The sequence below is a fragment of the Haliotis rufescens genome, unplaced genomic scaffold, assembly GCF_023055435.1.
Source record: "Haliotis rufescens isolate VD_foot unplaced genomic scaffold, xgHalRufe1.0.p SCAF_7, whole genome shotgun sequence".
NCBI lineage: Eukaryota > Metazoa > Mollusca > Gastropoda > Lepetellida > Haliotidae > Haliotis > Haliotis rufescens.
In genome coordinates, this window is record NW_025964361.1 from 47732339 (window position 1) to 47754280 (window position 21942).

The following is a 21942-nucleotide window of genomic DNA, read 5'->3' on the forward strand; positions in this document are numbered from 1 at the left end:
GCCATGATATTGCTGAAATGTTGCTCAAAGCGGCGTAAAACCATACTCACTCGCTCACTTCTGTTGTTACGTCACAAACGGCAAGATCAAGCTCCTCCCAGCGATAGTCCGTTCGCGGAGCTCTCGAAAGATACTACCACTGCCACATGTCAAAGCTCCCCACTGTGATAGGTGGCCACAACTATGCTTGGAGTTGAACTCGCAACCGAATGACCGTAATGTTTTCAAACAAGTGAAGACTGCCGTGAGACGAATACTCTTACCCGCTTAAGTGTTTTCCTTGTTTTTCAATTTGAATTTCTATTTCATTCCAACTTTCATGTATTTGGTATAGTTTGAATGTAACGGGGAAGTTGAGCGATTTTCTGTTAGTCTGCAATCATAACCAGTCTGATTATACAAACGAGCTAAATACATAGTGTTTATTCCTAAAACAGGATATCTCTCACAAACTATATACCTAAACATTGTTAGTTTTCCTGGAATATTCGCATTAATATATATTACGTCAGAAGGTAAGTGATGTGTCAGTCGGACAGTGACAACAGTCAATAAAGTTCCAACAGAAACCTGTTTCTCAACAGTGACGTAACTACAAAAAGGCAAGACAACAATAGCCTACACAAATTGTTACTACAATTGCCTACACAAATTGTTACTACAATTGCCTACACAAATTGTTTCTACTTGCCTTTCGCGCAATCCATCGGTCTGTCCGCTAGAGTAACTGCCCTATATCAAAGGGAGGCTACTCTAACCCTAGTCTAAGAGACGTCACGTTTGTTTAGAGTCTGCTTGTCCTGTCATATAACGTTACGATGTACAGTCAGATGTAGGAAACAAGATAACAATTCGGACATATTTCGGCCAAATCCAACTGTTTTGGGGAAAAGGTTCTACAAGCGCAGATATGGAAATTGATCCTGCTATTTATATCTCAAAAGTTGCCAAAGCCAAAGCCAAAGCCAAGGCAGTTGACCTCTTGATTTTTTATAGAAAACATTATTCCTTGTGAAAGTTAACTTGAATAAGAAATGAATAAACGAATTAACACAATTAACATGCTATACAAGTGTGCACTCTCCTACCCAGAGTTCCATATGCTCAGCATAGTACCTCTGCCGCAGGCCAACGCCATGTGACCATTCGTCACATCTTACAAATTACATATGTTTTTCATCCGTTTCATTTTTGACAAGTCTACACATCTAGATAAACAAATGTCATGAAATGGTTAAGTTTCATTGAGAAAATATCCTAAAACGTGAAAAACTATTTCCATTTGCATAGTTATCCTTTGTTTACATTGGTTGTACGGTCCTATACGTCCTGTCATCTCAACCTTAGCGCTAAGACTGTCGAAAGTCTATGTTAAGGTATGGGAGTTACGACCACCTTAGCGCTAAGATCGCTTTGTACAATGGCACCCCTGTCACTTTGATGTATGAATATATAATGCCATGCACCTCACTGGCGCAGTTGTAGTAGCATATCTTTATAATTGTACAAAACAAGATGTATAGCCCCCCAAAATACTTGCATTAGGCTCATCTGTTCTAATCTTAGATTAAGCGTGTTTGTTTTAAAAAAAAATATCCGGTCACGTGATATGCAAATTAACCTGTGGCAGTGGTGTTATGCTAAGTTGGAGTGTGGCACGTGTTGACTTCTGACTATAAACTCTAACTAATGACATGGTTAAATGAATCAGGATTAGCTTTTGTTATGGGGCGTTTATGATTTTTATAACAAGTCCTTCAGCAGAGTTGAGTGTGATTCGAGATAGATCGACGTTGCTGTTGACGTTGTACGTAGCGTTGACGTTTCCGGTATTGGCGACAACCACGCCCTTCTCAGCGTTCACCGGGGCTTTAGTGTAGTCGCTGGTGTCCGTGCTGGAACCGAAGTTGATGGCAATGAGGTACTGGGGGAAGTCCATGGCGTGACGTAGGTAGGAGTAGGTGTTGTTGTTGACCACGGCGGTCTTGAATAGCCCGTATTTGAAGGGTGGTTCTTCCCGTAGTTTAGCCAGGGTGCGGTACAATTTGATAGTGCTGAAGCCCTCCGCGTCCTTCTCAGTCTGAAATACACACCCGTGAACTATATAGAGGATAGCATCCATAGGGCCACAGATACAGGTGAAATAATAATTTAAAATAATAATTTTTTAGAAATTCTCACAGAGAATTACAATGTTTGCTTCATGGTTCGTATAAATTGTTCCATTTTGTCATTGTTTACGAAGAAGTAGTGACGTGACGTCACATTACGCATTGTCTCAACTTAATGGAGGTGACGTCATCCATTGTTCATGACGTCACATATGGGTAACACAAATTTAAGAAATAAAGTTTGCTCTACCCTCATGTGTAGTGTAATAAAATAAAGTTTTGCCCTGAACTATTACAGTTAAAGCACGAGGATGCTTGCTAAAATTTGTCAACAAAAATTGTGTTGTTATTTAGCTCTCCACTTCCAAATGCTGACGCCATTTTGCAACAAACGACTGACATGTGTTTGACAACCACTCACTGGTCAAAATCGAGTTTGAAAACAATAAATTGTTGATCAAAATATCGGTGAGAATAGAGACGGATTCTGTTTCTCTCCAACAATTTGTCAATCCTAACAAACTAGCTTGCAAGCTGTTTTTACAATGTTCATACAGACAAACTGATGTTTGTAAACATAAATCGGCAAACCTGAGTTTGTCCCGTAAACTGCACTGAAGCACACCACGAAACATCATAGTGTCCCTGGATTCTATACATGCAACATGGAATTACGAACTATCTATCCTTTGGGAATTATGTTCGAAACTGGAAACTTACACAGTTAATTCACGATGGACAAATAACCCGTTCATCCTCGCAGCTGATACGTTATTCTCTAAATATTACAAACATTGTGACACAAGTTCACAAAACTTGTAAGATCAGAAGGTTACATACGCGACTGGAATAATCTATTTAGTATCCTCTTTTTATAATAAGCTGTAGAGTTCTAGTCCTAATTTGCATTTTGAAAACCGGCCAGAGAAAGTAACACTGACGTCGATAATGATTACATTACTCATTTGACGTCGTTAAATAGACAACAATGGTGTCTGTTTTACGCCAGCAATGATTACATTACTATTGTGACGTCGTTCAATATACAACGGTGCCTGTTTAACGTCAACTATTATTACATTGCTATTGTGACGTCGTTCAATATACAACGGTGTCTGTTTTACGTCAACTATTATTACATTACTATTGTGACGTCGTTCAATATACAACGGTGCCTGTTTTACGTCAGCAATGATTACATTGCTATTGTGACGTCGTTATATATACAACGGTATCTGCTTTACGTCAACAATGATTACATAACTATTGTAACGTCGTTCAATATACAACGGTGCCTGTTTAACGTCAACTATTATTACATTACTATTGTGACGTCGTTCAATATACAACGGTGTCTGTTTTACGTCGGCAATGACTACATTGCTATTGTGACGTCGTTCAATATACAACGGTGCCTGCTTTACGTCAGCTTTGATTGCATTACTATTGTGAGGTCGTTAAATGTACAACAACGGTGTCTGTTCTACGTCAGCTAGGATTACATTGCTATTGTGACGTCGTTCAATACACAACGGTGTCTGTTTTACGTCAGCTAGGATTACATTGCTATTGTGACGTCGTTCAATATACAACGGTGTCTGTTTTACGTCAACTATTATTACATTACTATAGTGACGTCGTTCAATATACAACGGTGTCTGTTTTACGTCAGCTATGATTACATTGCTATAGTGACGTCGTTCAATATACAACACCAGAAATGGGCTTCACACAGTGTACCCATGTGGGGAATCGAACCTGGGTCTTCCGCTTGACGAGCGGACACTTTAACCACTAGACTACCCCGCGGCCCCAAATGCATCTGTCAGCCAACACATATGTAACACGTTTATTACCTCCACGTTGATGGTGCGGTAGTTGCTGCCAACAGGGAGCCATGATGTGGTAGAGTTGGTGAAGCCGGCCATCGTGTCGTTACTCCATTGCATCGGAGAGCGCTCAGGGTCTCGGGAATACTTCAAAAACACTGACTGGAAACAGCAGAACGTATCATACAATATACTATTAAACGAGCTTCCTATATCGGATGTTTGAATTGAAGTAATTATTGCCTGGTCCTGACCGGTTCGCCCCGATTATGTTTCTAGGTTTGACAGCATCATTCCCGTGCTCGTGGGTTTCATCCAAGTGGTATACGCGTGAGACCTGTAACACTAGCAGGTCTGGGACGGGGCTTACCAAGGTCCAGATAAACAAGGTTCCATCACGTATATGCATATTGCTTACCTCGTTGTAAACCTTGCCCTGAGGGTCGACTGACTGATTGTAGGTTATGTTCACGTCCAGCATACCGATTTCCTCGCCGTAATACGTGGTCGGAGTCCCCTTCAACGTCAGCAGCAACATGTTGAGGGCATTGACAAACTCAGGGCCCTTCTTCGTCGAGACACGCCGGTTGTCATGGTTACCAAACTAAAATCAAGACAGTTAAAACAGTCTGTATAATCATGAAATCTGCAAAATTTCATTTGTAATATCTTAATCCTTGTTGTTTTTCTAGTTTATTTTTCTCAACATTTTCTCAAACGTTATGACAATAATTCAATTTTGATTTTCAGTTTTATACGAAATGAGGAATTCTATTTAAAACGAGTCCCGTTAGATACTGTTGTTGTTACGCGGATATTTCAAAACGTTTTTCCCGGCTGCGTAGATCAATGTGTACAACAGCTGGACAAATTCAGGTTTCAATTTCGGTATCCGATGACATGAGTGAGTGAGTGTGGTTTTACGCGGCGTTTAGCTATATTCAAGCAGTATCACGACGGGGACACCAGGAATATGCTGAACACATTGTACACATTGAGGAATCGAACCCTGGTCTTCGCGATGACATGAACTCATTATCATCCTTTGTTCTGTAGCGATGCCCCGTTTAATGCTTTTAACGTCAAAGTCCGTTTGTTGTGCACCGATCTGCACCTGCGCATCCAATGATAACAAAGCATCGGGGTGTCTTGCATACCGCACGCATTTATATTACTTCAAGGGTAAAATAAAATAAAGAAAAAAGTATATTTTCTCATTATACACTCTTTCCTTCATTTGGGGATGCCTGGAGTCCTCTTAAACCCCTAGATTACACTTAGCATTCTATAATGTGACATACACCGCCGTGCAAAAGAAAGTATACATTTGAAAATTGGATTTGACCAAACAAATACAAACGTTATCCAAACGTTACTAGGCTGAAAACAGTCGCTGAAACACAGCGAATTTAGGTCAAAAACACAACTGTGATACCCGTATTAAATTAATCACCATCGAATAACCATTTTTATTTGTTTCATTTTTGCCACCATATTTTAAAACTCATGTATACTTTCCTTTGCCCGGCACATTCCGTAAATAGTATTGACGTTTCCGGCCTGTCTTTGGAATGGAGGTATGCGTTGATCCGGTACTTTTATCTTTGTTCTTCCAATCCGCGAATTTAATAAGAGATCTTGTCCCACATTTGTTATTTTGTGACTAGCTCGTCTTAGAATGTATTATTTACTATAGACTGTATTTGTATATTCTGTTTACATTTGCTGTGTCTACACAATAACTTCTCTTCGACAAGATACGCTTGCAAGTGTCAAGGCGATTATTTATGGTTTAATTTTACAAGCATATGCTGCGTTTGAACATTTGATAGCATACACATATTCATATATAAAACATATCTCTTAAATAAAAACAATACGATTATCCTGTTTACTAAATGCAAAACAGCGCTATCCCCACATAACAGAGGTGATATACTCGGAACGTGTGCACGTATTCAGCGCTAAGTGTAATTTCATGAATATGTCAAAAATTTCTTCAATAATCAATATCGTTCAATACCAAAATTTAATTTAGAATTGTCCAACCATATTGGCCCTTATTATTAAGATATATAAACAAGGCGTAATTTTCTTCATAATGATTAAAAATCACAGTTGTGAGATATTTCAATCAAAACTGGATATGAAACGGACACTTTGTAAAATATCCGATAAATCTCACCATGCTATCAAAAAAACATAGTACTTGACAACCACCGTTTGCTATATTTATTATATAATTCACATGTGATTTAACGTCGCGTTCAAGATTATTGCACTTACATAGCATCGAACACGTGTGTGTAGTGTGTGTGCGTGCGTGCGTGCGTGCGTGCGTGCGTGCGTGCGTGCGTGCGTATGTGTTAGTCAGTATACTGTCACAGTGTCTGAGTGGTGTATCCATGTCGGATTCTATTCAGGGAGTCATCATTATTTAAATTAAGGTTACTATTTTTAAAGCTTGTACATTTTATCAACATCCTTAAAGAGGCTGTACATAATGAAATACTGCGCCCCTCATGGTTTATAATCCCTGCAGTGTTATATTGTACGATCAACAACTCCCACTCGTCGTTTATTTCTTAAATATGACTTATGCGACTTTACCTTGTGTTATTTCATTAATCGTCAACAAACCATGTCAACAAACAAACCAATCTTCAAACAATAAATGTTTTGGAATAACTCTCACAATAACTCATTAAATCTTACAACAAAGTTGGCCCAAGCGTTTGCGGGCAGGTCCTTATATGCCTCGTCGACGATGTCGCGGATGCAGGAGCCACCACAGGCCTTGTTGATGTTGAGGAGGCCGAAATAGAAGGGCATGTCAGCCGCAGACTTGTACCACGCAATTCTCTCAGCCGTCGTCTTTGTGTAGGCCTCTACAACCATGAACCTGAGGAATGAAATGGCACCATGGAATAATTCTTGAATAAGTTCCACTGGCCAGAATGACTGCAGTGCATTATTGGTTTTAGATGCTGGAGTCTCCACTATACCTCGCAGATAGTAAGTCCCATGGTACACGACGGTACCCGTGTATGGCTGCTTACAATCACCTAGGCTTCTCGTTCAAGTTCCGGTAGCCGTCTAACACGTGTCTCTATGGCGACTATTTAACTCACATTAGCTTCTAGTTCGAGTTCTGGTACTCTTCCCACACTTGTCACTATGGCGCCTTTTTAACTCACTGAGGCTTCTCGTTAAGTTCTGGTAGCCGCCTAACACGTGTCATTATGGTGACTATTTAACTCACCTTAGCTTCTCGTTCAAGTTCTGGTAGTCGTCCCACACGTATCACTATGGCGACTATTTAACTCACATTAACTTCTTGTTCAAATTCCGGTAGCCGACTAAAACGTGTCGCTATGGCGACTATTTAACTCACCTCAGCTATTCGTTCAAGTTCCGGTTTCGTCTAACACGTGTCACTATGGCGACTATTTAACTCACCTTAGCTTCTCGTTCAAGTTCTGGTAGTCGTCCCACACGTGTCACTATGGTGACTATTTAACTCCCCTAGGCTTATCGTTCAAGTTCTGGTACTCGTCCCACACGTGTCACTATGGTGACTATTTAACTCACCTATGATTCTCGTTCCGGTTCCGGTAGTCGTCTAACATGGATCACCATGACAGCCATGGAACTCACCTACGCTTATCGTCCAAGTTCTCGTACTCGTCCAACACGTCTCTCCAGCCAGCCAACACTTTGTACATATCATCCATCAAGTTCTGCGTGTAGGGGTGCGTGAGGTAGTCGTATTGTGTCTTGGAAACAACATCATACTAAGGTTAGACCTTCATTAATTAATCAGTAGTGTCGTCTTTTCCTTTCGGCCGAATGACAAGTACTTTTAAAACAGACACAATATTATTAAAAAGAAATAAACGTCTCGATATTAGAGGACAACAACGACAGTCATCCTGATAGGGTCGAAGCGTGTCTCCAGTGTAGACAACTCTGGCGATCTCAGCTTTACTTACAGCGCTCTTCCAAGATCTAGGTATGTCTGTAGATGCTACATTCATGTGGTTTAAGTGTGTCTGTAGAGACTAAACTTACAGGGTCTAAGTGTGTATGTGGAGAAGCACTTACATGGTCTCAGTGTATGTAGAGACTAAACTTACAGGGTCTAAGTGTGTATGTGGAGAAGCACTTACATGGTCTAAGTGTATGTAAAGACTACACTTACAGGGTCTAAATCTGTCCTGTTGCTCAAGGGTTCGTTCCAGGAGGTATTGGTCACCTCAAACAAGAAAGGCAGGGCGTCTATCCTAAACCCATCCACACCCCGTTCCAGCCAGAAGCGCAAGGCATTCTACAAACACAAATAATGCAAGACAGTACTACCAGGGTACGAGAGGTACTGGTTGAAGCATCGGTCTAAGGGACCGATCATTTGATATTCTAGCTGAGGTGGGTGGGGCCTTGGCCTGGGCGTGCCCCCCCCCTCACCCCCAATACAACACGGAGGGGGCACCCGTGGTCCAGTCGTCTAAGGCGCCGCGATTCGCTCTGCAGAGTTGCGTCCCTTGGGCACGCCAGAAACCTATGATTGTGGGTTCGAATCCCGGTTCGCCCCGATTATGTTTCTAGGTTTGTCAGCACCATACCCGTGCTCGTGGGTTTCACCGAAGTGGTAAACGTCTGAGACCTGCATCACCTGCTTTCCACATTAAGCTGACACGCCGCGATATAAGTGGAATACTGTTAAAAGCGGCGTTAAACCCAACTTACCCACCTACAACACGGAAGTCGCCTGAGCCGATTATATTTAACATGAACGGGTCTGCCACCTACCTGCATTTCTTCAACAAGGGCCGGGTTTCTGTAATTGAGGTCGGGCTGCTCCTTCAGGAAGGCGTGGTAGTAATATTGTTTCCTCTCTTCATTCCACTCCCAGGCGGAGTTCTTGAAGACAGAGAGCTGAAAGTGGGGAAGTACGAGGTCACGAGCAGACTTAAATTTTGTAAGTATGTATGAGTAAGTATGGTCATGAAATAACTGAACGTGGGGAAATGCGGGGTCATGAGACAACTGGAAGGGGGAAATATAGGGTGATGAGATAACTTAGGGAAAGGAAATACGGGTTCATATATAACTGAAAAAGGGGAAATAAATGGTCAGGAGATTACTGAAAATGGTGAAGTAAGGGGTCAGGAAATAACTGAAAGAGGGGATATAAGACGCCATGTGAAAAATAAAAATTGGAAATACATAGTAACCAGATAACTGAGAGTGGGTAAATAAGGGGTCATGAGATAACTGGAAAGTGGGGGGAAAAGGGGTCAGGAGATAACGGAGATAACTGGAAAATGGGAAATAAGGGGGCAGGAGATAACTGGAAAGTGGGGGAAAAAGGGGAGAGGAGATAACGGAGATAACTGGAAAGTGGGAAATAAGGGGTCATGAGATAAGTGAAAGTGGGAAAATAAGGGGTCATGAGATAACTGTAAGTGGGGAAATAAGGGGTCATGAGATAACTGAAAGTGGGGAATTACTAGATGCTGGGAGAACTGGAGGCTCACTTTCACATAAACACCACCAACCAGTTTCCAACTCACCCAGTTATTTGGCGGCGAGTGTGTTCCATTGGGACCCGCAATCCCGTCCCTCCAGACATAGTAGTCTTTATAACGTGGGGTCCCCTTCACGCTCTCGTTGAACCACATATGGAGGTTGCTGGAGTGGTTGGGGACGAAGTCTAAGATCACCTTCAAACCTGAAGTAAACAAATTAACAAACTGGATCAAGAGTACAAAACGCTCCTGTGTGTTCACGTGTCATACAACAAATCACACTTCAGTTTAAATGAAATCTATCCGCTTTTAAAGTTCATAAGTAAACAAAGTCAGAATAAAAAATAATGGAGCAAAGATTCAATACTGGTCACAATTTGTACAAAGGCTTCCCGCAGAGTTACCATCTTTCATTTTAAAGAAATCTATGCGCGTTTAAAGTTGATTAGTAAACAAAGTTAGAATATAAAACAGAAATGAGCAAGGAACAATACTGGCCTCAAGTTGTACAAAGACAAAGGATAACTGCTTTCGACCTGCTTGTCTCGGAACCGAAGATAACTCCTGTCGACCCGCTTGTCTCGAACCAAAAAAATAACTCCTGTCGACCCGCTTGTCTAGAACCGAAAATAACTCCTATCGACCGCTTGTCTCGAACAGAAGATAACTCCTATCGACCCGCTTGTCCCGAACCGAAAATAACTCCTATCGACCCGTTTGTCTCGAACCGAAGATAACTCCTATCGACCCGCTTGTCTCGAACCGAAAATAACTCCTATCGACCCGCTTGTGTCGAACCGAAAATAACTCCTATCGACCCGCTAGTCTCGAACAGAAAATAACCCATAATGTATTACTGATGGTACTGTAGTTAATACAACGTAGTCTTTAAAATCCGCAAACTGGCCTTCTTAAATGATTGCTGACGATGTAACTGGTTAAGGATAAACTATTTAATATAACGATTGCATTGTTATTGTACATAGTTAAACTCAACCCACTCACTTCTTTCATTCTCAACTCGTCATTGTTCATATATTCTTAATAATTTACAGCCTGTGCCTCATTTAAATGCAGTGAACCCTCGTTAATCCGGACTGAAATAGTTTCGATTAACGAAAGAAAATACAAGATATAACAAGGGCTCATTTCGCCCACAGGACATGCGTAAATTAAGAAATGAACGAAATTGTAATGAACGTTGCCAGATGTATTCAGATGAATGAGAACTAGACTTTGTTCATTTCAACAATATGTATGTCTTCGCCTAATAACAACACTAAATACAGTCAAACACCGTTGTCTCGAACTTTGATGTGTCGAACTTACGGTTATCGCGAAGTAAAAGCTTGGCTCCTGCATATTCCTTCTTTATTCATCACTTTCGGTTGTATCGAACCTCGGATAACTCAAATTATTTCAACTTCGACACAACGGAGTTTGACTATATATGTAAGGTTGAAATGTATTCAAAGGCTGCTGTGAGAGGTTTGCAGGAAGCATGAGTTAAACATATAAACATGAGCAGGTCCATGGCCCGATTTTTCTATGGATTTGCTGCTAGTCGTCTTGAAGTTTGAAAAATTGGCCTTTTTCTCTCTTACTTTAGTTATTGTTATATATGTGATCACACCAGAAGTGCAAAAGTTTCCAAGTGTTTGAAAGCAAAAAGGCATCCTTCCGTCAACCAATGTTGATCAACATTCTACCTGTGATAATTTGTTCATAAAAAAAGAAATCGGTGGAAAAAGTTTGGCCCTTCTACGGTGTAGTCTAGTGGCCGAAGGCCCGAGTTCGATTTCCCACATGGGTACAATGTGTGGAGCCTATTTCTAGTGTCCCCCGCCGTGATATTGCTGGAATTTGCTAAAAGCGGCGTAAAACCATACTCACTCATTCCGCATGCATTTAAAACTCTGGAACTTTTTGTGAAAAATGTTTGAATTTTTTTACTTTTATTGTTGCATTTTTTGTTTGCTTGTTTAAGGTCATCTGGTATCTTATTTATATGCCACCGTAATTTAATGAAGGCTGCTTCCAGTCTAATGCTCAAACTTTGGTCTGCTGGTGACGCGGCATGGCACAGTGAGTTACTATAGGCGAAAGTATACTACTCAAAAGAAGTTAAGGATCACCTCATTCTTCCATATTACAATAGTTAATCTCTCATGCCATGACATGCTGGCACATGAAGTCTACCTCTCTTGTGTGCCTCTTCTATGAGATTTGCCATGTCGGTGAGATTGCCGAAGATGGGGGCGACGTTGGTGAAGTTGCTGATGTCGTAGCCGAAATCTTTCATGGGAGATTCATAGACAGGGCTGATCCAGATGGCCTTGACATTGAGATAAGTGAAATGGTCCAGCTTGCTGATGATGCCTACAACGTAGAGCAAAGAACATAACTAACAGCAATGTCACCCAGCAATGACACAGGATCCAAGGGGCGGTCGGGTAGCCTAGTGGTTAAAGCGTTCGCTCGTCACGCCGAAGACCCGGGTTCGATTCCCGACATGGGTACACTGTGTGAAGCCCATTTCTGGTGTCCCCCGCCGTGATATTGCTGGAATATTGCTAAAAGTAGCGTAAAACCAAACTCACTCACTCACTCACTCACTCACTCACTCACTCACTCAATTGCACCCTGTCTCGGGGCGTCATTGGGCGACGAAGACGTCTTTGGGCAATGTAACTTCAGCTTACGATTGAATTATAGGTTTTGGTCCATTTCGGAATTTTCACGGTTTGTTTTTCTGTTCAGGATACCGATACATTCTTCGGTCATATTGTTCGTTGCTTATTTAAGTCCGCACTAAGCAATATTCAGACTATATGTAAATATTCGAGTTTGAACCTGACAATCCAGTGATTGACATCATGAGTATCGTTCTACGCATTTGGGATACGATGACATGCATCAACCAAGTCAGCAAGCCTGACTACCCGATCCCGTTAGTCGCCAATTACGACAAGCATGGGTTGATGAAGACCAATTCTAACCCAGATCTTCGCGATCGCATGGTTATGTAATGTAATACCGAACGTATTTATTTTTTTAACGGGAACATCTCTATTGATGGCAATTGGCATCGGCCATTAACAGAAATGACATGCTATGTTGATTGCTAATCTGATTATTGAATATAATAGGCTTTGTCTATTATCTGATTATTTGTCTGATTATTGAAGCTTTCATCATTACAAGAATGATAATTACTAGAGTATGTGGTGACAGTTTATTGTCTGAGAAAACAACAGGTATCGACGTGACCCAACTCTGTTCAGCCCCGGTCCTGGCCCATTACGAATGTGTTGAATGGTGCTCTCTCAATCACATTTTTTGTCAAAAACGGAATGCTATTAAAGTGACAGTTTCTCGAAAGTAACTTTTCGGATTGAGCTGCAGTGATGTTAGTGGTTTAAACAAAACTCGATATTTAACAGGTGAGCACTTGCCTTACCTTTGCATGTATTTGTGATCGGTGCGCACCTTTTCGCGAACACCAGGTGTCATCACTATTTGATAGTGATTCATAAACATACGCTTATGATATACTAGTATTTGGAAGCGTGCTATGGACAATGGGTTTCCTTTGCATGCATATAACCCTGGAAACGTCCCTACCCCAAGCCTCCTGATGTGACAGTCGGGGTGGTCGGGTAGCCTAGTGGTTAAAGCGTTCGCTCGTCACGCTGAAGACCCGGGTTCGATTCCCGACATGGGTACAATGTGTGAAGCCCATTTCTGGTGTCCCCTGCCGTGATATTGCTGGAATATTGCTAAAAGCGGCGTAAAACCATACTCACTCACTCACTGATGTGACAGTCAGTTGTGAATGATGGCAGTATGGGTGGTAACAATGAACACGTTTTCTGTGAGAAACCCCATTCTAGAAGATCGACACCCAGTCTCCACCACCATACCTTCATGTCACAATTTTGATAATTTTGTTCGTAAAATATGGGGATAATTCCGTTATAGCCAAAAAGGCCAGCTGTTATTCGTGCGACTGTTAATAGGTTATGTACGGTGCGCACTGCCCTAGCCTAGATACTAATGCTTGGGGTCTGGACAATTCAAATCAAAACCTCTTTCGTCCCGAGACTGCTCTGTAGAAGGGGGAGCACGTGTGACAATCGACATGACAGATAGACTGTGGGCTTGGAGCGTACCGGTGTTGTGTTTGTGTGCCGTGTTTATCAGCGACTGTGTGCAAACAAATGAAGAGTTCAGTACTGGGACACGACGTCCGTTACATATATACACTCTTCATGGAATATTACTAAAATCATTAAAAAGTTTGTTTGTTTGTTTGTTGTTTAACGCCGTACTCAGCAATATTCTAGCTTTATGACGGCGTATGTAATAATCGAGTCTTGACCGCACAATCTAGTGACTGATATCAAAAGCATCGATCCTCGCAAATTGGATACGATAACATACATCAATCAACTGATCGATTCTGACCACCCGAGCCTGTTAGTCGCCCCTACGACAAGCATGAGTTGCTGAAGAGCGAGTCTAACCCGGATGTTCACGATGGGCACGATTATGTAATATCGGACTTATTTATGTGTTTAACAACAACGCCTAAAACGAAAGTTCCTTGATGTGTATTTTGGTCAATGTTTCGTCAATAAACGTGTACTTTGGTTATGTCCCACGCCCGGTACTATGTCTGTAACGTCTGTGTGGTAACGTCTGTGTGGTAACGTCTGTGTGGTAACGTCTGTGTGGTAACGTCTGTGTGGTAACGTCTGTATGATAACGTCTGTGTGGTAACGTCTGTGTGGTAAGGTCTGTGTGGTAAGGTCTGTGTGATAACGTATGTGTGGTAACGTCTGTGTGGTAACGTCTGTATGGTAACGTATGTGTGGTAACGTCTGTGTGGTAACGTCTGTATGGTAACGGCGTGTGTTAACGTCTGTGTGGTAACGTATGTGTGGTAACGTCTGTGTGGTAACGTCTGTGTGGTAACGTATGTGTGGTAACGTCTGTGTGGTAACGTCTGTATAGTAACGTCTGTGTGGTAACGTCTGTGTGGTAACGTCTGTGTGGTAACGTCTGTATAGTAACGTCTGTGTGGTAACGTCTGTGTGGTAACGTCTGTGTGGTAACGTCTGTGTGGTAACGTCTGTATAGTAACGTCTGTGTGGTAACGTCTGTGTGGTAACGTCTGTGTGGTATCATCTGTATAGTAACATCTGTATAGTAACGTCTGTATAGTAACAGCTGTATAGTAACGTCTCTATAGTAACGTCTGTGTGGTAACGTGTGTGTGGTAACGTCTGTATGGTAGCGTCTGTATAGTAACATCTGTATAGTAACGTCTGTATAGTAACAGCTGTGTGGTAACGTCTGTATGGTAACATCTGTATAGTAACGTCTGTATAGTAACAGCTGTGTGGTAACGTCTGTATGGTAACGTCTTTGTGGTAACGTCTGTGTGCTAACGTCTGTTTGGTAACGCCTATGGTAACGTCTGTGTGCTAACGTCTGCGCGGTAACGTCTGTGTGGTAACGTCTATGTGGTAACGTCTGCAAGGTAACGTCTGTGTGGTAACGTCTGTATGGTAACGTCTTTATGGTAACGTCTGTGTGGTGACGTCTGTGTGGTAACGTCTGTGTGGTAATGTCTGTATAGTAACGTCTTCATGGTAACGTCTGTGTGGTAACGTCTGTGTGGTAACGTCTGTGTGGTAATGTCTGTATAGTAACGTCTGTATGGTAACGTCTGTGTGGTAACGTCTGTATGGTTATGTCTGTGTGGTGACGTCTGTGTGGTAACATATTTGTGGTAACATCTGTATGATAACGCCTGTATCGTAACGTCTTTGTGGTAACGTGTGTGTGGTAACACCTGTATGGTAACGTAAGTATAGTAACGTCTGTATGGTAACATCTCTATGGGATACACTTCAACGCATTAGCACCTGAGCTCCTGTAAGTATATTAACATATTTCCAAAATATGGCGTTTTACGAAAGATGCCAGGTATATGCTTTGAAACAAAAATTCTTTGAAGCCTATGTAATAACCAACAGTGACATATATCAAGCCAGTACTGTAAAAGACTACTACCATTACTACATCAAAGAGGCTATATCTTGCTGGTGTTATCAGAGCTATGTAATCTAAGGTCAAGGTCACCTGTGCACACGTAGTGTGGATATCCAAAGTTTTTCATGACATAAGATAACCTTTCCGCGAAGCATAGATCTAAACATGTAAACATATTTACCTGTACATTGTTTATACCTATAATGACGGGGGGATATAGCCATCAGTATGTCCGTCTGTCCGTCTGTAATCATTGTTTGTCCGGAGTATATTTCCTAAACCATACACCCTAGCTGCACAAAACTTGGTACACTTTCCAATCAGGCTCAGTAGAAGTACCTTTTGCTATTTAGAGATTTTTAAAATTTTATATTTTTGTCGTTTCCATGGAAATATTATGAACTTAGGAATTTTGAGGGTAGTGCTCTTGTCCGGACCATATCTCCCGAACCATACAACTTAGCTTCTCAAAAGTTTTTACACCTATCAAGCAGGCTTTGTAGTGGTGCCTTTGCTATTAACAGATTTTTTTCTTTTTTTCTTTTTTTTCAATTTAAATTGAAAATTGATGAACTTAGGGTAATGTCCTCGTCTGGAGCATATCTTCTAAACCATGCGACAGAGTTTCACCAAACTTTATGCACATATCAGTCATGTTCACTAGCAGTGCAGTTTGTTATTTATAGATTTTAATCTTTTTAATTTGTAGCCCCTGACATATAATTCTAAGGTGTACTACTTACCGATATCACATACTATATATGATGTGAGCTACATAGCCTAGTACATTCTCTTTATGCCTTTGTGTCATGAGGCTACTACAGAGCTATTCATAAGCGAATCTGCGAAGTAATTGTTATTCCTATTTCATGAGATCATCAGAAAGTGAGCTACATGAACCAATATTTAATAACCTTCATTATATTTCTGGTTTTGGCTTCAAAGAAAAGGATGTCCTTGCCAATCTAAATACATTTGAAGGTACACACAGTTTACCGACATGCCACGTCGGGGGGATATGTCATCTTCGGATGACTCTTGTTAATTTAATCTCCCGTTGAAATAGGCCATGGATGTCGTATTTGATTTCTACTGAAACTGTGTATATGATAATTATGGATGTGCGTCTTACCTCTGATGTCACCGATCCCGTCGTTGTTAGAGTCCATGAAGGAACGAGGGTAGATCTGATAGATTATCGTCGTCTGCCACCACTCCATGTCCGGCGGCATGCGTCCCCTCACCGCCGTCGACAGAAGGGCTACGCACACGGCAGCGGCGATACATCCCGCCGTCAGCAGGAACACTAAGCACTGACATTTGACGGTGCTACAGAAGTGCTGGGACTTGTCCTTCGTCATGGCGGTTATGGCAGCGGATGCAAGCTGGGGCTGAAGATGAAAGGATGCATGTACTACCCGGCAACGTTGTGTTCAGCGATATTGACAATGTTATCGGGTGTGCAAGGTGATGACGTCGATTTATACTTATGTCACGTGGTTAAGGCTCCTGAGTCCGTATTGAAGCCCTGCCCGAAATCCTCAAGTGCACATCTAGAAACGTAGTTTCACGATAATTTATCTATCATTACTCCGACAAGGACAACTTGATATCTGCATGTCCTTAGACGTTCCATATACATTAACCCAACAATGACACCCTGGTGCTAACGTTCAATCTCACATTCATATAAATCACCGTCAGTGTATACCTTGCAAACAACTTCCAAGCCCGGTTCAAACTGCGTCGGGGCTAAAACAGAATGATAATGTTCTACGGCTGTACGCGCGATAACAGATGACCTCTCGACACTTACCTACCAAGTTGTGATGTAGACATGACATACAAATGCCCGGATGGAATGCCAAGCACTCCTAGTCGGGTAGGATTGTGTTGAGGAGAGGGCAGGGCGTACCGTAAGTACCCGTATAAGCGGGAAGGTTCATATGGTGAGTGAGTGAGTGAGTGAGTGAGTGAGTGAGTGAGTGAGTGAGTGAGTGAGTGAGTGGGTGGGTGGGTGAGTGAGTGAGTGAGTGAGTGAGTGAGTGAGTGAGTGGGTGGGTGGGTGAGTGAGTGAGTGAGTGAGTGAGTGAGTGAGTGAGTTTCAATTCAATCTAAATGAAATTAATTATATCCAGGCGTATAAGATTGATGTGGGAGGACAGACAGAAATGATACAGGTCTTTGACGTTTACCACTTTAGTGCTGATAAACCTAGGAACGTAAGCATGACAAACAGATATTCGAACCGCATACCTATGACAACTGAGCCATCCGTGCTCCCTTAAGTGAGTGAGTACGGTTTACGCCGTTTTTTTAAAAATATTCCAGCAATATCACGGCGGGGAAAACTAGAAATGACCATCACACATTACACCCATATGGGGAATCAAACCCGGGAATTCGGCGCGAATAGCAAACGCTTTAACAACTTGGCTACTCCACCGAAATATGGACGTGCATGCAGGCATAACTATGGACAGTGAAATAAGAAATGGGACTTGCCAACAAGCAGGAATATGGACGTACATTCAGGCATAATCATGGACAAAAAATTGGACATTCTTGTTTCCGTAAAGAACATATAAGGGTCCTAGCTTGTGGAGCATGCTTGGTCCAAGCTGGTATAGCATGCGTGGTCCAAGGTAATATCTCATACTTGACTCCAGCTAGTATCTAAAGCTTGTCCTAGCTGGTATCTCAATCTAGGTCCCAGCTATTACCCCATGGTTGGTCCAAGCTAGTATCTCATGCTTGGTCCCAGCTAGTATCTCATGCTTGGTCCCAAGTAGTATTTCATGATTGCTCTCAGCTATTATCTTAGGCTTGGTCCCAGCAACTAGCTCAAACAAGGTCCCAGCTATTATCTCAGGCTTGGTCCCAAGTAGTATTTCATGATTGCTCTCAGCTATTATCTTAGGCTTGGTCCCAGCAACTAGCTCAAACAAGGTCCCAGCATCTAGATCAAACAAGGTCCAAGCTATTACCTCAGGCTTGGTCCCAAGTAGTAGTTCATGGTTGCTCTCAGCTATCTTCTCAAGCTTGGTCCCAGCTAGTATCTCAAGCTTGGTCCCAGCTAGTATCTCAACCTTGGTCCCTGCTACTAGCTCAAGCTTGATCCCAGCAGCTAGCTCAAACTAGGTCCCAGCTATTATCTCATGCTTGGTTCCAGTTTTTATCCAAAGCTTGGACCCAGCTACTAATTCAAACTTGGTCCCAGGTAGTATCTCAAGCTTGGTCCAAGCAATTATCTCATGCTTGGTCCCAGCTAGTATATCATGCTTGACCCAAGCTAGTATCTCAAACTTGGTACCAGCTAGTATCTCATTCTGGGTCCCAGCTACTATCTCTTGCTTGGCCCAAGCTATTATATCAAAGTTGGTTCCACCTACTAGCTCAAACTAGGTCCCAGCTATTATCTCATGCTTGGTTCCAGTTTTTATCTCATGCTTGATCCCAGCTATTATCTCAAGCTTTGACCCAGCTGCTAACTCAAACTTGGTTCCAGCTAGTATCTCAAACTTGGTTCCAGCTAGTATCTCAAGCTTGGTCCCAGCTAGTATTACAAGCTTGGTCCCAGCTAGTATCACAAGCTTGGTCCCAGCTAGTATCTCATGTTTGGTCCCAGCTGTTATTTTATGCTTGGTCCCAGATAGTATCTCATGCTGGGTCCCAAGTAGTATTTCATGGTTGTTCTCAGCTATTATCTCAAACTTGGCCCCAGCTAGTATCTCTTTCTTGGTCCCAGCTAGTATCTCAAGCTTGGTCCCAGCTAATATCTCAAACTTGATCCCAGCTAGTATCTCATTCTTGGTCCCAGCTATTATCTCATGCTTGGTCCCAGCTATTATCTCATGCTTGGTCGCAGCTAATAGCTCATGCTTGATCCAAGCTAGTATCTCATGCTTGGTCCCAGCTACTATCTCATGCTTGGTCGCAGCTAATAGCTCATGTTTGATCCAAGCTAGTATATCAAGCTTGGTCCCAGCTAGTATGTCGTTCTTGGTCCCAGCTATTATCTCATGCTTGGTCCCAGCTACTATCTACTGCTTGGTCGCAGCTAATATCTCATGCTTGATCTAAGCTAGTATCTCATGCTTGACTCCAGCTAGTATCTCATGGTTCGTCCCAGCTACAATCTCAAGCTCTGTCCCAGGTAGTATTTCAAGCTTTCTCCCAGCTAGTATCTCAAGCCTGATCCCAGCTAGTATCTCAAGCTTGATCCTAGATACTAGCTCAAACTAGGTTCCAGCTAGATTCCTAGTATCCCGTCCTTGGTCCCCGATATTATCTCATGCTTGGTCCCACCTAGTATCTCATGCGTGGCCCCAGCTATTATCTCATGTTTGGTCCCAGATATTACCCCATGCTTGGTCCCAGCTATTATTTCATGTTTGGTCCCATCTATTACCCCATGCTTGGTCCCAGCTATTATCTCATGCATGGTCCCAGCTATTATTTCATGCTCATCAGTTAACATCTCAAGCTTGGTTCCAGCTAGTAGCTCAAGCTTGGCCCCCGGGTAATATGTCATGCTTGGCCCCAGCTGAGTATCGCATGCTTGATCCCAGCTGATATCTCATGCTTGACCCCAGCTAGTATCTCATGCTTGGTCCTAACTATTTTCCCAGGCACGGCCCCAGCTGATATCTCATGCTTGGTCCCAGCTAGTATCTCTTGCATGGTCCCAGCTAGTATCTCATGCTTGACCCCAGCTAGTATCTCATGCTTGGCCCCAGCTATTATCTCTTGCATGGTCCCAGCTAGTATCTCATGCTTGGTCCTAACTATTTTCCAAAACATGGTCCCAGCCAGTATCTCATTCTTGGTCCTAGCTAGTATCTCAAGCTTGGTCCCAGCCAGTATCTCATTCTTGGTCCCAGCTAGTATCTTAAGCTTGCTCCCAGCTATTATCTCAAGCTTGGTCCCAGCTAGTATCTCAAGCTTGGTCCCAGCCAGTATCTCATTCTTGGTCCCAGCTAGTATCTTAAGCTTGCTCCCAGCTATTATCTCATGCTTGGTCCCAGCTAGTATCTCATGCTTGGTCCTAACTATTTTCCAAAACATGGCCCCAGCTATTATCTCAATCTTGGTTCCATATATTATCTCAAGCTTGGTCCCAGCCAGTATCTCAAGCTTGGTCCCAGCCAGTATCTCAAGCTTGGTCCCAGCCAGTATCTCAAGCTTGGTCCCAGCTAGTATCTCAATCTTGATCCCAGCCAGTATCTCAAGCTTGGTCCCAGCTAGTATCTTAAGCTTGGTCCCAGCCAGTATCTCAAGCTTGGTCCCAGCCAGTATCTCAAGCTTTGTCCCAGCCAGTAACTCAAGCTTGGTCCCAGCCAGTATCTCAAGCTTGGTCCCAGCCAGTATCTCAAGCTTGGTCCCAGCCAGTATCTCAAGCTTGGTCCCAGCCAGTATCTCATTCTTGGTCCTAGCTAGTATCTCAAGCTTGGTCCCAGCTAGTATCTCAAGCTTGCTCCCAGCTATTATCTCATTCTTGGCCCCAGCCAGTATCTCATTCTTGGTCCCAGCTAGTATCTTAAGCTTGCTCCCAGCTATTATCTCAAGCTTGGTCCCAGCTAGTATCTCAAGCTTGGTCCCAGCCAGTATCTCATTCTTGGTCCCAGCTAGTATCTTAAGCTTGCTCCCAGCTATTATCTCATGCTTGGTCCCAGCTAGTATCTCATGCTTGGTCCCAGCTAGAAGTCCAAACTTATTAAAATAGAGACGGGGTGGTCCTGATTGCGCGACATCATAGACCCTGATGACGTGGGACGTGCTCCAGCTCTCAGTCACAGTTTTTCCTATATTTCAAGGACCCATCATAAAACCAGACATGCATTCACTCGCTCACTTAATTTACATTTCAGAAGTTGGAGAAGACAGAAAAATCATATGTGGGTAGCAGTCTTAAACATTAACATATATATTCTTTCCTTTCACGTGGTTAAGACATTTTTTTATTAGACAACAGAAAAAAACACCTCATAATCGGACAAATTCGGCTGAGAAATAATTAACATGGAAACAAAGATGTTTCAAACACGAAGAGAAGATATCAATAAGATTACTTCTAGACAGCTAGGGGTAATCGTTTAGCTAAATGCCGTAAAAAAGAAATCTGTCATTTTTTTCAAGTGGAAGAGGAAATTAAAGTAACTCAGATGAAAAAAACAGATGTTGATATAATAGCTTGTTTCTAGGTTACCGGATCTGCTGAAATGGGATATCAGACCGAGGCACCAGGAACTTACTACAGTAATCCACATTGCTAAGAGCTATTTGCTTGATGAACCCGCGTAGTCCTCGCTGTAATCCTATGTCACAACAGCCGCGAGTCCTTCATTAGCTGCAAGGACACTGATATTGTCTCTGGCAAGCAGCTCACAGCCCCTATCCTTAAATCATTCGCGT

At 42.4% G+C, this 21942-nt stretch overlaps 1 protein-coding gene across 2 annotated transcripts; it reads right to left on the reverse strand.

Annotated features, from left to right (window-relative positions):
* Positions 1 to 407: 407 nt before the first annotated feature.
* On the reverse strand, positions 408 to 17349 carry LOC124143692 (probable maltase). Of its 2 annotated transcripts, XM_046512746.2 has the most exons (11): positions 17240 to 17349; positions 16661 to 16919; positions 11668 to 11847; positions 9514 to 9671; positions 8750 to 8875; positions 8142 to 8267; positions 7598 to 7716; positions 6656 to 6842; positions 4359 to 4544; positions 3968 to 4102; positions 408 to 2080 (listed from the first exon to the last, which is right to left on the reverse strand). In XM_046512746.2, exons 2-11 carry the CDS (start codon positions 16887 to 16889, stop codon positions 1724 to 1726), a joined length of 1803 nt encoding a protein of 600 aa, XP_046368702.2. In that variant the 5' UTR covers positions 16890 to 16919; positions 17240 to 17349; the 3' UTR covers positions 408 to 1723. The 2 variants fall into 2 exon arrangements, with proteins under 2 accessions (XP_046368702.2, XP_046368701.2); XM_046512745.2 differs by having other exon boundaries at positions 16661 to 17300.
* Positions 17350 to 21942: the final 4593 nt, after the last annotated feature.